This window comes from Anopheles cruzii, chromosome 2 (genome assembly GCF_943734635.1).
Source record: "Anopheles cruzii chromosome 2, idAnoCruzAS_RS32_06, whole genome shotgun sequence".
NCBI classification, from domain to species: domain Eukaryota; kingdom Metazoa; phylum Arthropoda; class Insecta; order Diptera; family Culicidae; genus Anopheles; species Anopheles cruzii.
The window spans coordinates 49,470,165-49,485,445 of NC_069144.1; the positions used below are offsets into that span (position 1 = coordinate 49,470,165).

Sequence of the window (15,281 nt, forward strand, 5' to 3'; positions counted from 1 at the left end):
CAGTGCTTGGCGCCGAGATCGAGAGCGATCGAGATGCGAATCAGGGTACGCGGGTCGCCCGAGCTCTAATCATAAGCATTAGGCAGTTTAGTGCAACAGAAAACTATCTCCTAACCAGCTCTCCGCTACCGGAACAAAACGGGATACGGTATTCAACTACTTTAGGACGCGAGGGGCGGTCGAAAGCGAAAGCCAAACGGTAGATTCGATCTTTTGGGGCGGCTGTTTGGCAGTATGGCAGTGGGATTGGCAACAGCTGAACTCTGTCTATGTGGAAACCTGTGGAACCATTTAACAATAACTGACACTAGCCGACACACTACTTCTTCTCTTAGGAAAGATGCGCAAGATAGACCATGTTTATCGGTTCTGCGTTGCTTCTTCACGGAGCATTTGCAACGGTAGCTGGATTAGTGTAGAGCAGTAGCGCGCGGACTTTACGTAGCTAGGGCGTTTGAAGAAGGCTTACTCTTTCTCACACAGTTATAGTGTAGCAACCCACTTTAGGAGCCAAACTGAATCCTGAATACCTGGACTCGTTCATTTTCCCTTCCCCGAAAACTGTGTTCTCGATGCCATCGACCATTTTGGGAGTCCACTGTACCACGTTTGGAACGTTAGGGAACATAGCACTAGGAGGGCGTATTAGAAAGGACATTAGCATGTACACAACATTAACTTAACTCCATCTCATACGATCAGTCTTACGATACGTTTGTTACCTAGCAGAATGACAGAGTTATGCCGCATTTCTTTCTTATGGGGAATCGTTCGCACGACGCGTTGCCAAGGGCCCCTGGGTGCTCCTGCGGAACGATCGGCGCGAGCGATCAATGTGTAGATGGGTCCATCCTTCCACACGCTAGACGTTCATACGAAAATGGACAAGGACGGACCGTTGGCCAGTTACTCGCTTCATTCCCTCATTCATCGGTTCCCACCGTTCGACGGGAATGCTAGAACGGTGTCTGAGTCAAGCACGTGCACTCACAAGAGCTTAACACACAACTGTTTCCTAAATGGGCACGATCAACTACTAGCACGACACACTACACTACTAATCTTACGCTACGAAAGAGGGTAGTGAACGGGCTAACTAGCCGCTAGCGATGCACTTTGTTGTGTGTTTGTCTTGTTAAGTTAAGGATCGTGTATCACAAGCACCACTTGGTTTGGGCCACCCGTTCATCATTAGGGCTGCTAGAACCGCGGCCATGTTTATCGATTCACGAACAAGGTCGTCAGTAAGTTAGTAACATTTGTTAGACCACAAAACAAAAGCTATACCATGAATGTGATGTAAACTAAGAAAGCAAATCATAGAACGCAACTTCATACACACTATCAACAGCGCACAGAGTGGCGTAGGTCACATCGGAAGGTACACAGAACGGACATAAGAAATATCTAGACATATTAATTAGCAAAATGGTGTTAGGTGATTGTTAGTAGATGTGACACAGGTACGATTGTTCGCGATACTCCTATTAGTTTCACCCTTCTGTTTCACCGCCATTGGATACTAGCAACTCACGAACACGATTTTTTCGATCGTTTTCCGTTCCGCAACCCGGGGCCGCAATGGCCGGGCAGCGCATCAACTGACTTATCGTTACGCAACACACCAAAAAGCAAACAACACAAAAACGTTATACACAAAAATGTCGAACATTAGCATTAAGAGAAGCGAACAACTACCAAGCTCTTCATATTTGCCTTACGACGACGACGAAAATGGGGAAAATGGAGATGGAGCTTGTCTGGATGGAGCCATACATTTTTTGGGTGCCCCTCCGGTGGCCGGCCTCGGGCCAGTGTGGGTGGCGTAATGCTTAACGGTAGTGATGTTGTTGAGATACAAACGAGATACAGTTTTGCATCGGTTTGCATATTAAATAGTCTATCGATAGTGTAGCAGCAGCGCAGCACCGTTGGATACTTTTCGTTCCGAAACAACATTTTCCATTTTCTCCCATTTGGTCTTTTAACAAAACAACAAAAGTATGTGATAACTAAACTGGTAGTGCTATGCACAGTGTTCGAACGCATCAGCAGCATAACATAGTTAAACAAACAAAACAAAACGTTCACACACCGTTCACCGCACCGTCAGCACCGTGCAACAAAAAGTATCACAACCATCTAATATATCCTTGTGAAGCGTAATTTTGCGGAAGCCATCCGGAAGAGGCGACAGCGTTTTTTTAACCTACAACCCGTGCACCGGGGACAACAGTAGTTTCTATCTTTTTTAACGAGCTGTAAAGCTTGAGGCAAGCGAGCGAACCGATTATTGTTGAACCGAGACCGTAAGACAAAGATTGCACTAAGTTTAAAACTAGAGATTATATGAATCGAAGAAATGATAAATATCAACCAAAAAAACCTAATGATGTTATGATGTCTCATATTTGTGGTAGTTATTGTTAGTAGAAGAAACCAATGCATTGTAACAGGAAACAAAAAAACTTTAATGCTTTTTCTCGTGAGCATCACTAGCAAAAACACGGCCATCATTCATCGCAACATTAAACCGTAGACATAAAAGGGAAACGTGGCCAGCGGGCTTAAGTTTAGAAGGCGGAATTATTGCAGAAAAGGGGAGAAAGCTTCCATCAACCGACACCGGACCCCGGAGCCACATAAAATGCAGTTTCTTTATTTAAGCATCACTCGGCTTGTTTTTGCTGCACACGGACCAACAACCCGACGAAGTGCGAAGAGTCGTGATCGTGGCGGTGGCCCTATATTTTGCTTCAAACTCGGAAATCGGCATAAGCGGCCAAAAGAAACATATTTGGAACATGTTGCATTTGTTTGGTTTTTAGACGCATATACATGTTGGACGTGAACGATCGAGCATTAGCTCGTTGAAGGCTCGCCACGGAGAAGTCGGTCGAAATACCGGGCAGCCCGAAGCAAACCAGATTTCATCGGTTCACCCATCCTAAGCCAACCTAGTCTAAGACAACAAATCGAACTTTTCAGCTACTTTAGTGAGAGACATTTTGTACACAAACTCCTTACACAAGTAAACCAAGCAAATCCTGGCGATGGACCCATTACTATAGTCAGATTCCATGTACGTAACCGCCGGACTCAAATTAACAAACGAAGCAGCATCCAAAACTTAGAGTATCGACACACAGACATTCATCCTCTTCACTTCATCCTATGGTCTTATCGGAAATAAATTACTTTTTCTCACAACCCTTTGCGTGTTATGATTTCAGTGTTTTCAAAATGCTGTGCTTTGTGTCATGCTTTGCATATCACTTTCCACCGTTGTAATGCATTTGTTAGAAATATGAAAAAGGGGTAAACAGATTAAAACGGAATGGAACTAAAGACTTTTCTGGGTCAGTTTGAGTTTGGCTCCGTTTTGTTGAGCCTACTTGGTTAGTGGTGGACGAAAATAAGATAACCAAATACTCTGCTGCGCTTCTCGTGCTCATGGCTGTATGGTGCTTTGACATTTGTGTCTCCGTTCTCCAAATCAGCTGACCCGTGATTTGGATCAGCCCGGCAAAAAGTAACCATAGCGATATTATGTCGAAGTTCCTGTCCCTCTTTTCCAATCGATTTCCTATCATTGGCATGATTCACGTCGGTGCACTACCCGGTAGGAAATTAACTCTAAGAAAACAGCTTCAGCAACAACTGTGAGGTGTTCGTTATTTGAAGGCACGCCTCTTTATCGTGGGAATTTTGAACAAATCCTCCAACATGCTCGAGCTGAAGGACAAATATATCTCCAAAGCGGAGTGGTAAGAAGAATCTGACCCTGGACTACCGTTAATTTCACTGCCTTAATGCGTTTCGCTTCAATGCAGGACGGTGTGCTTATCGAAAATATGCACGATATTCCCTACGCACGGCCACAGGACAGTGTGGGACCGGAAGTCACGGCCGCCATGACAAGAATCGCAGGCACAGTGCGTGACATACTACCAAACGTGCCTTGTGGCGTACAAATTTTGGCCGGCTGTAACCGCGAAGCCCTCGCCGTAGCTAAAGCCTCCGGGTTACAGTTTATCCGGGCTGAAGGATTCGTATTCGGGCATGTTGCCGACGAGGGAATGACCGATGCTTGTGCCGGAACGCTGTTGCGCTACCGAAAACAAATTGATGCGGAACACGTGCTCGTTCTGACTGACATAAAAAAGAAACACAGGTGAGCGTCCACGAACGAGCGGGTTGCAGCAAGAAACCATAAATAATTCGCGCCGTTTCAGCTCACACGCTATTACGAGTGATGTATCGATCGGCGAAACGGCTCAGGCTGCAGAATTCTTTCTATCCGACGGACTAATCGTTACCGGCACTTCAACTGGTGCTAGTGCTGACCTCGCGGAACTGGAAAGTCTCGAAGGGAGGGTAAAGCTTCCACTCATCATTGGGTCAGGTCTCACGGTCGATAACCTGCCCGACTACTGGAGGCTGGCGCAAAGCGCAATCGTTGGATCGCATTTCAAAACCAATGGTCACTGGAGTGCGGAACTGTGTGCGAAACGTATCCAAATATTCATGGATCGTATCAATGCCCTGCGACAAACCGGCGGATAACGAAAGGAAAACTATACCGTTTATTAATACCATCAACTGATTTACGTTGACTTTTTAAGCAATAAATGTCCCTTAGGTTTCAGCTTCTCGGCAAGCAGTTTCTGTCGGGTTTCTTTGGCTTCTGTCTCAATGCGGTTGTGTCGCTCTACGGCGTAATCCATCTCCCTCGATAGTGTTACGATTTGTTTGGCAATTTCTCGCTGTTGAAGGATGCGCTTTTTCTGATTGGCCTACAGCGGACAGATATATATATTTTTAGAGCGTTACGGGTGAAGTGGGCATGCCGGTTTCCGGTCACTTACCCCATACGGCGTTACCCGGCCGTCCATAAAAGTGTAGTCTGGCAAGTGTGTAAGGGGACTGGATTTGTTCGGATTGCGAACACATTTCTTTGTTACTTCATTCAACACCGCCACGCCTCGTGCGGATTGCACTCCTGGAAGAGGGGAAACATAATCCGGCTGTTGCTCGGCGACCCTTCCTTCGACTTACCCTTGTGGAATCCCCTTACAATTGGTACAGTTTTTGATGAAAACATTGCAAATAAAGTGGAGCGGTGGTTCCAATTACTAAACTTTCGGTTATCCAATCCGATCAATGCGGCCACAAATGAAAACAAACATGTGTCAAAAGACCGGCCCAAGGTGTAGATAGCAAAAAGACCTTTTCGTACTATCTCTATGTTTACGGAAATATTATGTTTCAATGATTTCTTAAAATAAAGAATGCCGCAAGTGCACGTACAAACAAGGCGAATTATTTCGCATTTCAATTAGTTCAACATAAAACTGCAGACTGAGATTAGTGCAAATCTTGAAAATAAAGTTAACCCGCGTTGGAAGTAACGAACCCAGGGTTGTGTACGGTACCGATATCAGTGAGTTGTCACTAGATTTCTGTCAAAGGACTAATGAACGAAACTGCTGATAGAGAGGGAAATCGTGTATGATAAATCCGACAAGAAATACCTTACTCTGCACGGAAAATGGTTCACAAAAGCGGAACCTCGGATAGATCGAGCAAAGTGAAACCGTCACACATTGCTGCCGTGTGGAACCGAGCCATTAGACCAAATTCAGAATGGGCCGAAAAGGTATGAAGCCGGAAGCCAGAAGGCCCAACGAAGGGGCAACGTGAGGCCGTTTGTAAGTCGGGTCTCTTGCTTGTTTGAATTAATTAAACCCACCCGAAAAGAGGGCTCAACATCGGCCCGATTTAAGATATTGAGTTGACCCGTCATGTTCCTTCCTGCTAAAGAATGATTAAGCGAAACACTATAAAGTTATTTCTCAATTTGATGTTCTTTCTCCGTAGGATGACTTTCTAGACGTCGTTTACTGGGCCCGGCAAGTGCTGGGCATTATTATCGGCATCGTTATGGGAATTATACCACTGAAAGGATTCGTCGCGTTGGCACTGTAAGTAACGGTGTCGGCAGGTCCATTAGTAGACATGATGATCGAACAACCGATGTTTATTCACAGATTTGCTTTGGTGAACTGCGGTGCGGTTTTTCTCTACAGTACCAGCTTCCAGTCAATCGACGAGGAAGCCTACGGTGGGATGTGGGAGGTGGTCAAGGAAGGCTTCATGACTTCGTTCGCGTGCTTTCTGGTCACGTGGATTATCTTCTACACTGGCATACACTTTGACAGTGTAATCGTGGAAAAGAGTATCTAGAGTTTAAAGTGCTGGCCGGGGTCAGGACGAAAGGATGGAACGAGAAAACATGAAGTGGACTTCGGAACAAAAACCGCATTTGTTGACTTATTTATTCTGTACAAACTCGTGCAGCCGCGTGTGTATCCGCGCACTTGTTATGCGCGCGAGCGACGCAACGCCACCAAAAAACACCTAGCCAATAAAAACACATAAAGCCCAGAACGTACACGAAGCACTTTCACTTTGACGACCGACCGTTCCAAAGGCGAGACAAGGAGAAACTTGAAACTTGCACTTATCCACCACTGTTGCGTCTGCAAATTCTTTCACAACCGAACTACCGGGTGATGAAGGTTCCATGGAAAAACGTGGTCTTTTATTGGTTGCTCATACGAATCGTTAGTTCGCCAATTGTTTCAATGTTCAAACTATCATTTTGTTGTTGTCAAACAGAAAACTATCTACAAACGACGGGGAAAAGGAGTAGAGCGTTCGCGCAAATGCTCGCTGGCACGTTTTTTCGCAATAAAAACCAGGAATGCTACGATCGCAACCGACAACAGCAACATTGTATTCGGAGGGTACGATTAAAAAAGTGTGTAACTCAGTGCGCTATGGTCGACGACTCCGTTCTTGCGACGACCCGTGGTGATTGTGTTCTGACCGGGAGCCATGTTCCTCTGTAACCCGCAATACACACTTTCTCTAACGTCGAATCACATTGGGCGCTATCATATCGAACCGTTAAATGGGTGTAATTGATCTAATATGTTCCACTAACTCTACTGTAATTACGTTTGCAGTGTTAAATGTTTCATTTTGTTTGCTTGCTTAAACTTGTTCGTGTCTTGGTTTAACTTGTCTCCAAAGTCGACTACATACATACGATTACTGACTACTTCCATTATAATTCACGTTTCATTCCGCGATCCTCCGGACCCTTCCCTAGCATTGTTTGGCACACAGTTCTTAGCGAGCTTGCGCGGCTTTTGCAGAAGTGCTGAGATAGGTCTAGGGACTAATAAAACGGCAATTTCAAATTCTTCGCACCTTATTCGCGGTGTACTATTTACGAGTAGATTATTTACGTGTCTGTGGATTTAAACGTGTGTACGTGTGTGTCCGTGCAGTATATAGATGCCGTGATTTGTGCGTCGTCTGCTGGAATGGGCTTGAGTACAATCTTACTTTCAGACTTTTAGTGTTCCTACGCAAAGTTGGGACTTAAGTGGTAAGAGTAAGCAAACAAGTGTTACCATACGTTCTAATAGCGCACCGTTCCGTTGCGAAAAATGGAGGACAGTAATAACAGTCTTTTTATGAGCTACCGTACCGTGTGGGTTGGTGGATTGTAGTATAGCTAATGGCGAGTAATACTAACAAATATGTATCGGCGGAAAATGAACCGTATCTCGACAGACACACAGGACAGAGAACGAGAACGCGATAAAGCATAAAATTCATAATACTTTGACATTGAAAGAGGAAGGCTTTTAAAAACGCTCGCGTGTGTGTAAAGAAACTCAACAGATTAACAAAATATATTGGCCTATTAAAACTAAACTAGCCAATAGCGTACTCGGTTTCCGACTTTCCTCCCCGCCTCAAGCCTCAAGGGTCGCGGGGATCAAATACCTAAAATTCCTGTGATGTTTACCCAACACCCGAACGCGAGAGCGCACAGAAAACAAATGTCCCTTGAGCGGCTGCAGAATCACACTGAGGACGCGGCTACACGTCCACTGTGTCCTGCTCCTTATACATGGTGGACTCTCTGTAAACTGTTTTTCGTGACGATTTCTGCAGGCCTTCAACTAGCGTCTCCTGGAACAAAACAAAAGGTCGCAGAGTTAGGGCTGTGGGTCAAGGAACTAGGAAACGCCGACAGGCTAGAATCAAATGAGAAGCATGATCAAGTAAGAGATCGACTCTGAATGTTGGTTAGCAGCAAAAAGTGGTGCATTATTAACGTTTCTCGAAAGTAACTACTTCGAAGGAAATGGGGTCTATTTGGAGAACAGAAAACCATGCATTCGCAAACGATGAACCACGCGCGGTGAGCGATAAAAATATGAGAAGAAATCATGACAAACCTCAAACAAAGCGGTAATTTTCTTTCCGGCCACAATCCGTTTGACGGTAGTTTGATCTGTTGCTGGTGCCGGGCTGTCTTCCTTGTCGCCAGTACTGTCCTGTTGCTTGGACGGTGCTTCCGCCCTTTCGGTGTTATCACTGTGTTGCTTAAAGCTGTTGCTACCGGTACCGCTACTCTTACTACTATCGCTACTTGCTCTACTACTGTTACTTATCGGGTTCAGGCGCCCGAGCACTGCCGACGACGAGGCCGAGGTACGCAGGGCGGAAAACCCTGCACCTCCGCCGCCGTGTGACAACATCGAGCTTCGTTGAAGCGAATTGCGCTCCAGTTCCACTGCATCGGAGCGATCGGAATAAAACGAAAAAACAACACACAAATAACGAGCATGCGCAACGAAAAGAAAATAGTAACACAACAACCGAACGATCGAACAAATTGTGGAGTGGCAAGCACGTGCAACGCGGCAACGTAGAACGGCAGTTCATTTGTGGGACGGACAAGAGAGAGGAATAAAAATAGAGAAAATGAAAAAAAGAAACAAAATCAAACACTAACATGCATTGTGTAACCTGACGAGTAATAGAATAAAAAAGGAAGAAAATGTTTCGAGAAAGAAACGCAGAAACGGTGAGACGTTACCTCCGAGCTTGTTCAATCCGGCGGCCATGTCTCTGACAGATTTTTTCTCGATAACGGCACCTAAAATATGTTCAACATTTGTTACAACAACCGTTTGGCCGTTACGCGCACATTTGGCATCAGCCGAACGTACCTGGCGTGATTCCCACGATGCTGCCGCCGGATGTGCCCGTCACGGTGGCCGTACTAATGGCACCCGGTGTAATGCCCACTATGGATCCTCCGGGGGTTTGGCCCGATATGAGCACCAGATCGCCATCCGTGTCGATGCTTTCCACGGACGGATGCTCGTTGTACTCGTTTTTGGACTCGTGCCCCAAAACCGACCATGGCCGTGGTTTCGGCGAAATGATTGGTGTTTTTTGTCCCGTTCCATTCCCCATGCGCACACCGTGGCTGTCCGCGTTGCGTACTGATTCGTTGCTGGGCGATTTGCTGGCGGCCGCTGGCGATGACCCATTGTCCATGGGGCGTACTGCTTCACTGGTAGTGCGCGCCGATGGTTCCACTTCCGTGGCCGCTTTCACTAGTGGCGATTTGCGATTCACCGAGGGGGACACTTTTTCCAGATTGTCCGAAGACCGGGAACGCGTCGTCCAGCTGACACCCTTCAGCAACGGGGACGACCGGTCAAGCTTCAGAGGTTTGCGTTCCTCGAGTATCGGCGTCGTTTCACCGGATGTTACGTTGCTAAAGCGTCCGCCGTCATCACGGCTTAGCGTGGGGCTGTCGACGAAGCTCAACGAGCTGCACTCCTCGGAGGTTGGCGAAACTAGCGGGGTCAGAGTGGAGGGTGTGGCCGAACCAGGTCTGAAGAACGACTCGATTCCCTCATTAACGGCCGTGCCAGCGTTGGCTGCACCATCGCTGATGACAGGTTTTTTCGGTGCCCTAGTTTTTGCCCGTTTTGGTCGCCCTATCGAAACGTAGGAACATCGTCGTGATAGCAACATCGTTTCGAAATCCACTGATCGATCGGCGGTCTCTTACCCTTAACGAGATGCTGTAACGTCAGCGATTGGCTCGGCAGCTCCGTTATTGAATCGCAGCATTCGTCCTCCTTGGGCGTTGGCGATTCCTTCTTGCGCGTGCTGTTGCTGCTGCTGCTGCTGCTGTTGCGTGAAACACTCGCAATCGAAGACTCCGTCACGTCGGGGATGTTCGCAAGGCTTAGATTCTCCACGCCCAACCCAACCACCGACTGTGGCCGTACCTTCCGTGCTGTCGAGCGTCGCTTATGCTGCAGTTGAGGCGTTGCCTGTGAAGCAAAAGGGTACACCTCAGCGAGAAATCATAGCACCAGCGCAAAGCGGCCGAAATGAAGTAACTTGTATGTAGGAGTAGAGTAAGCGGAACTGGGTCAACCTCTACCAACTATGAACATAAACGAAGGACGACAAGGAACGTAGCGCAGGATGGGGGAAGGAGTGTTGGTAAGCAACAATTTGTTTGTTTGTCTTTTCGGTTCAATCCTACACTTATCGTAAGCATGCAAAAGCCTGAGAAAACACACTGATCGATTATACTCACTAGGTTGAGATATTCCAATTTCTGTCGTGCGTGTCCCGAGAGACACGAGAAGATGGGATGAATACAATCGGATGAAAAACAAATGCATAATGGATCATAGAAAATGGTGGAAAGATGAGGAATGGTGACTGTTGGTTCGATGCGCTTCCAGTGCACTTACCGTCGGTGAATCCAGTCCCAACTTCGGAAGATCTAGACCCCGAAGCTCAAACGTGGCAATCGGCTCGGTGCTCTGGGGAAAAACAGAATTGGGCGTTTCAGAAAATCTTCTGAGGGTCGTCAAATGGTCCTGGTGCTCCTTGTACCTGACTAGAGTTGTTCTTGGTGCCATCCAAGGACTGCAAATCCTCATTGAAGCCGTACGGTCCTGTATCTGCGATACCCAAGCCTTTTCGGTAGCGTGTCAATGCCTCCAGCACCTCGTCCGTGGCACGATCAGAGATCAGGCTGGCCAACGATTGTTCTACTTCGCTGCATGCAACATAAAGGGAAGCGTTAAATGATTGTTCAACGACTACCGGCGCGCAGACGGCATAGTTTACCTGATCCGGTTCATAACTTCCCCACCGGCACTGTGCACCAGGCAACTTTGCAAAAACTCCTCCGATATTGTCAGCCGCTCTTCGCACCCTTTGCGCAGTTCGCTAAGCACAACCTGCGAGCCGAGCGTTTTCGGACACTGCTCGATTCCGGTACGCAACATCGTTTCCATCGTTTCCTGAACCAGAGACACAGATTGTTCATTCCCTCAATAGCGACACCGATTACGGGCACTCTTACCTGTAAATAGCTCTTGATCGAGTGATGAAGATCGGTCTTCATCTTCCCTAGGCGCACCTCGATCGGATGCGGATCGCAGCGCACCGACTCCTGGAGTTTCGGTAGCAGTTGCTTGCAGTTTTCCGCATCCTCCAGCAGACGCGACAAACTGCCGTCCAGCGAGCACTGCCTCGAGGACATCGTTTCTTGCGTTTCCGCCACCAACTTGTCCAGCACCTGGTGGGTGGAGGATAGCAGAAAGCCATGCTGAAGACGAAAACCTTGGCCGTGCGACCGTTTAAAGCCGTTGCCGTTGCGAAACAGTAGCTCCTGCATCCGCTTCATTAATCCATCGGTGCGATCCGGATGCTGCTTCAAGCAGGGTGCAATATCGTGTAGCGGAAAAGGCATATTGCGAACGGAGAAGTTATTCTCCAGTGCGTACACAATGTCCGCGTAGCCTTGCAGCGACACGTTGTTTCTATCGAGAGCGATCGTTTTCAGTTTGTTGTTAATTTGCAGGGCTTTGGCCAACAACCGAGCGCCAATGTCCCCCATTAGATTGCCGGTGATGTCCAGCAGCTGCAGATGCTGGTTGCTACCGAGCGCGTTGATAAAGTTGTGCAAATCCGTTTTAAGCCGATTCTCGGCCAGCACCAGCTCCTGCAGCTGAAAGTCCTCCTTCTGGATCAGGTTCACCAGCGAGTCCATCACGGTGCCGATGTGCTTCAGTTTCATGCCGGTGAAACACTTGGTCATATAGAGCGCACGGATCGATGGGTTCTTGCCAATGGCTGTGAGAACATGGGCCAGCTCGTAATCCATATTGTTGTCGCTAATGTCCAGGCTGGACAGCACACGAACACCGTGGATGCACGACTCCAACACATGGGCCCCTTGCGACCCGAGCGAGTTGGCACTCAGATCAAGGTAGAGACCTGCGGTCGATTCGTTGCACGCCAGACCAAGCAGCAGGTGCTTGAGGGCCTCCAGCGGGAGCTTGCAACTGGCAATGTTGAGATGCTTCAGGCTGAGGCTGCTGGTGAAAAATTGCTTAAACGACGGTGGTATTTCTTTGCCCTTCTTGGTTCCGAACGTGTTGTGCGACACGTTCAGGTGCAGCAAATGTGTCGAACAACCTCGCAGCAGTGCCCCGAAAACCTGCGGAATTGAAGGGTGTTATTTTTTACCGTACGTAGAGAGAGCCACAACCACCATACTCATATTACTTACACTTTCCAGAGTCGTGTCCGTGCGCGAAATATCCAAATGTTCGATCACGTTAGGTTGTGCCAAAAAGTTGTACAAGTTCTGTAACGAAACGGAGAAACGATCGTCCAAAGATTCCATCTTCTCCTACCGAAGGTTCGTCGATAAACTTACGTTCACGTCGTCCTTTAAAACGTTGCCGCTTAGGTCTAGGTAGGTCAGTGAGCTAGAAATGGTTTGATTCAGCGAGAGGGAATGAGCGATCTGATTTGCGCCCTTGGCCGAAAGACCACATTGGGCAAGGGCCAGCTTGGAGAAGCCTTTGGACATTTTGGCAATTGGACCAGCCAAATGAGTGGCACCTGCAAAAGAGACGACAATTTGTTTCCGTCATAAAAGAGGTAACCGGAGCGGTCCCGGCGTATACATGCCTTTGTCCTCGATCAAATTGTGGCTCAAATCGATAGATCGCAGTGCAGGCGCGGAATTAGATATCACAGCAACAGCTAGCTTATGTATAAAGTCAGACCTGTTGAAAAAATGATCGACAATATGAAGCATTATCGATCGGTTGATCGTGGCGTTCCGCTCACTCACTTTAATCCCAGCGCCTCGAGGTGCAGCTCCTCGAGCCAGAGTGACCGGCGTAGCACCTGCAGCACACGTTCGAGGGTTTCCGTCGAGAGGCGCGTATGAGTTGCCTTCAGGCCACGAAAGAACGTGTTATACTCCAGCGCGGCCACTATAGCCATCAGATCCTTCTGCTCTAGATGATCGAAATCGCGCAAATTCAGGACCCGTGCATCGTGCGACAAGTAGATCGTGTCGATGTCCCAAGCCACCTCCTCCCGATACTGAACCGCGTGTAGATCGCACATGCACGCGTACTGCATGCTGAAACCTCCGCACGGGCCAACATTCCGCGGGTCCGAGGGTCGCAGCTCGTCCGAGAAAATGGCAGTGCGTTCGAGTGGATTTACATCGATCTAAAAAGAAACCCACCCATTAGTTGACCGGTGGTCGTCTAAGCTGTCGTGCCCCATACGCGCCGTGTACCTTTCGAATGATGTACCGAAGTGGCACTGTGGGGAAAATCTGCTTGATCGCAGACGATAAGTCCGTTAAAATTACGTCCGCATTCTGGAAATGGAAAGTCAAAAACACGCGAGACCCCAAATCAATCGGCATGCTCAGGAAGCTAATGAAGATCCGGCTGTCGGTCGCTCCGCTTACCGATGTAAAACTTCCCGCATCGCCAATCGTACAAAACGAGTAGCTTTTGTCGTTGGTGGTGATCGTAAAATGTGTCGGCTTCCGACTTTCAATCGATTGTATGTCCAGGTAGTGGAAATGGCAGTCTATCTGTGGTGGGCCAAAGGAAAAGAAAACCAAATAAGGATCAAAAATCAATTGACAATCATTATCTTATCGTGCCGCGCTGTGACGATATTGACACACAACGATTAGATTTGAGGCAAATAAAAACATACCCTTGTCGGTACTTTGGCTGTTAGTAGATACACTCGCACCGGCGTAAAAACCTGCAAAAACCATCACTCGTCACCATTAGCTTTGTGTTTCACGGTCAAGAACCGGACCAAAGAACCGTACGATTCACTTACCAAAACTCGGTTCTCCGTTTTATCACTCTTCACCTCCAGCTTCACCATATACTTGACCAGAATTTTGGTGTGTCGTCCGAGGAGTGTTTTCACACTCTCTGTAAAAGAAACCGGACCAAAAAACGCATTATAAAAACGCAACCTACATTCGATGCAGAGAACTCTGGAATGCCGAACGAATGATTGCCCTTCCTTCACCTGTTATACTCTTGTTAGCACTCAGATGTATCAACTGGAGTACTTTGGATAAATATTTTGCAGCATGCTCAACAATTTGGGCTTCCGACTTTTCTTGGGAGCGTTTCGACGGCATGTTTCCAGCATTCGGTTTCTTACGGAACTGAGCACAAAACGATAGGCGTTCCCCGTTCGCTGAAGGAGCTGCCCGCACGTCATATCTACTGATACGGGCTGTGGTGATTACGCTGCCGCCAGCAAAAGGCAAAGCGGGGGGCAAGCTTGTTGGATACCGGAGTCACCGAAAGACTCTGTTCAACATTGCATCACCACCCACGGAGCGCTGGTTCTTTTTCGACGACAAAATGAAAGTATGACTCAGTATGGGCAGTGCCTTTGCCGCTGACGGAGGTTTTCGGGGTCACCGCATTCCGATCCGAACAAAGCCAACGATCAATTGAGGACCTTCCGTAAGCGACTTTGGCTTTTTATTCGCCCGAAAAGAGATACTTTAACGCTGCTGCTTTGGTGGAAAGATAATCGTATCGCAAGGACCTACATCCTGTTGGGATGGTGGTTCTCGAAGAACGGGATACGCAATTTATTTTATTCTACAACGCTATTTACCGTTCAGGTCTTTTGTCAGCTGCGAACGGGTAGACATTCTGGCGCTGCATGGATCAATGAACCGAACGGAACAGACCAACAACTTTTATCACACCACACTACATAGTTACTTCGATTTGCAGAATCATTCGTTGCTTGGGACTGTTTTGGCCTAAACTGGGTGTGCAGTGATTACAAATTCATGGGCTCATCTCTCTGACAACCATCTTTGATAGTCACCACTGCGAATCCAAGCAGTTTTTTTGCTCTCGCTCGAAGCCTCCTTTGACAGCGTTACCGTTAGCGTTACCGTTAGCGTTACAGTTACCGGGTGAAAGTTTTGCGATTGTATTTTTTCTGCTCTTGATTGAGCTTCATTCAAAATTATCTATCTTCTTTGTCCATTGAATTAT

At 47.6% G+C, this 15,281-nt stretch overlaps 4 protein-coding genes across 4 annotated transcripts; 2 read left to right on the forward strand and 2 right to left on the reverse strand.

Moving 5' to 3' along the window:
* Positions 1-3,527: 3,527 nt before the first annotated feature.
* On the forward strand, positions 3,528-4,580 carry LOC128278050 (uncharacterized protein F13E9.13, mitochondrial). Its single transcript, XM_053016693.1, has 4 exons — positions 3,528-3,622; positions 3,685-3,767; positions 3,834-4,174; positions 4,236-4,580. Exons 1-4 carry the CDS (start codon positions 3,550-3,552, stop codon positions 4,564-4,566), a joined length of 828 nt encoding a protein of 275 aa, XP_052872653.1. The 5' UTR covers positions 3,528-3,549; the 3' UTR covers positions 4,567-4,580.
* A 10-nt stretch (positions 4,581-4,590) lies between these two features.
* On the reverse strand, positions 4,591-5,164 carry LOC128278051 (39S ribosomal protein L52, mitochondrial). Its single transcript, XM_053016694.1, has 3 exons — positions 5,059-5,164; positions 4,869-5,002; positions 4,591-4,796 (listed from the first exon to the last, which is right to left on the reverse strand). Exons 1-3 carry the CDS (start codon positions 5,102-5,104, stop codon positions 4,608-4,610), a joined length of 369 nt encoding a protein of 122 aa, XP_052872654.1. The 5' UTR covers positions 5,105-5,164; the 3' UTR covers positions 4,591-4,607.
* A 329-nt stretch (positions 5,165-5,493) lies between these two features.
* LOC128267848 (respirasome Complex Assembly Factor 1) lies at positions 5,494-6,450 on the forward strand. Its single transcript, XM_053004795.1, has 3 exons — positions 5,494-5,659; positions 5,881-5,984; positions 6,051-6,450. The coding sequence occupies exons 1-3, from the start codon at positions 5,552-5,554 to the stop codon at positions 6,244-6,246; spliced, it is 408 nt and encodes a 135-aa protein (XP_052860755.1). The 5' UTR covers positions 5,494-5,551; the 3' UTR covers positions 6,247-6,450.
* A 152-nt stretch (positions 6,451-6,602) lies between these two features.
* Positions 6,603-15,025, reverse strand: LOC128268562 (F-actin-uncapping protein LRRC16A). Its single transcript, XM_053005685.1, has 18 exons — positions 14,890-15,025; positions 14,086-14,183; positions 13,954-14,004; positions 13,697-13,825; positions 13,520-13,603; positions 13,061-13,449; positions 12,895-12,992; positions 12,638-12,825; positions 12,488-12,565; positions 11,276-12,415; positions 11,038-11,213; positions 10,801-10,966; positions 10,656-10,727; positions 9,956-10,223; positions 9,099-9,881; positions 8,966-9,025; positions 8,322-8,659; positions 6,603-8,052 (listed from the first exon to the last, which is right to left on the reverse strand). Exons 1-18 carry the CDS (start codon positions 14,924-14,926, stop codon positions 7,960-7,962), a joined length of 4,248 nt encoding a protein of 1,415 aa, XP_052861645.1. The 5' UTR covers positions 14,927-15,025; the 3' UTR covers positions 6,603-7,959.
* Positions 15,026-15,281: the final 256 nt, after the last annotated feature.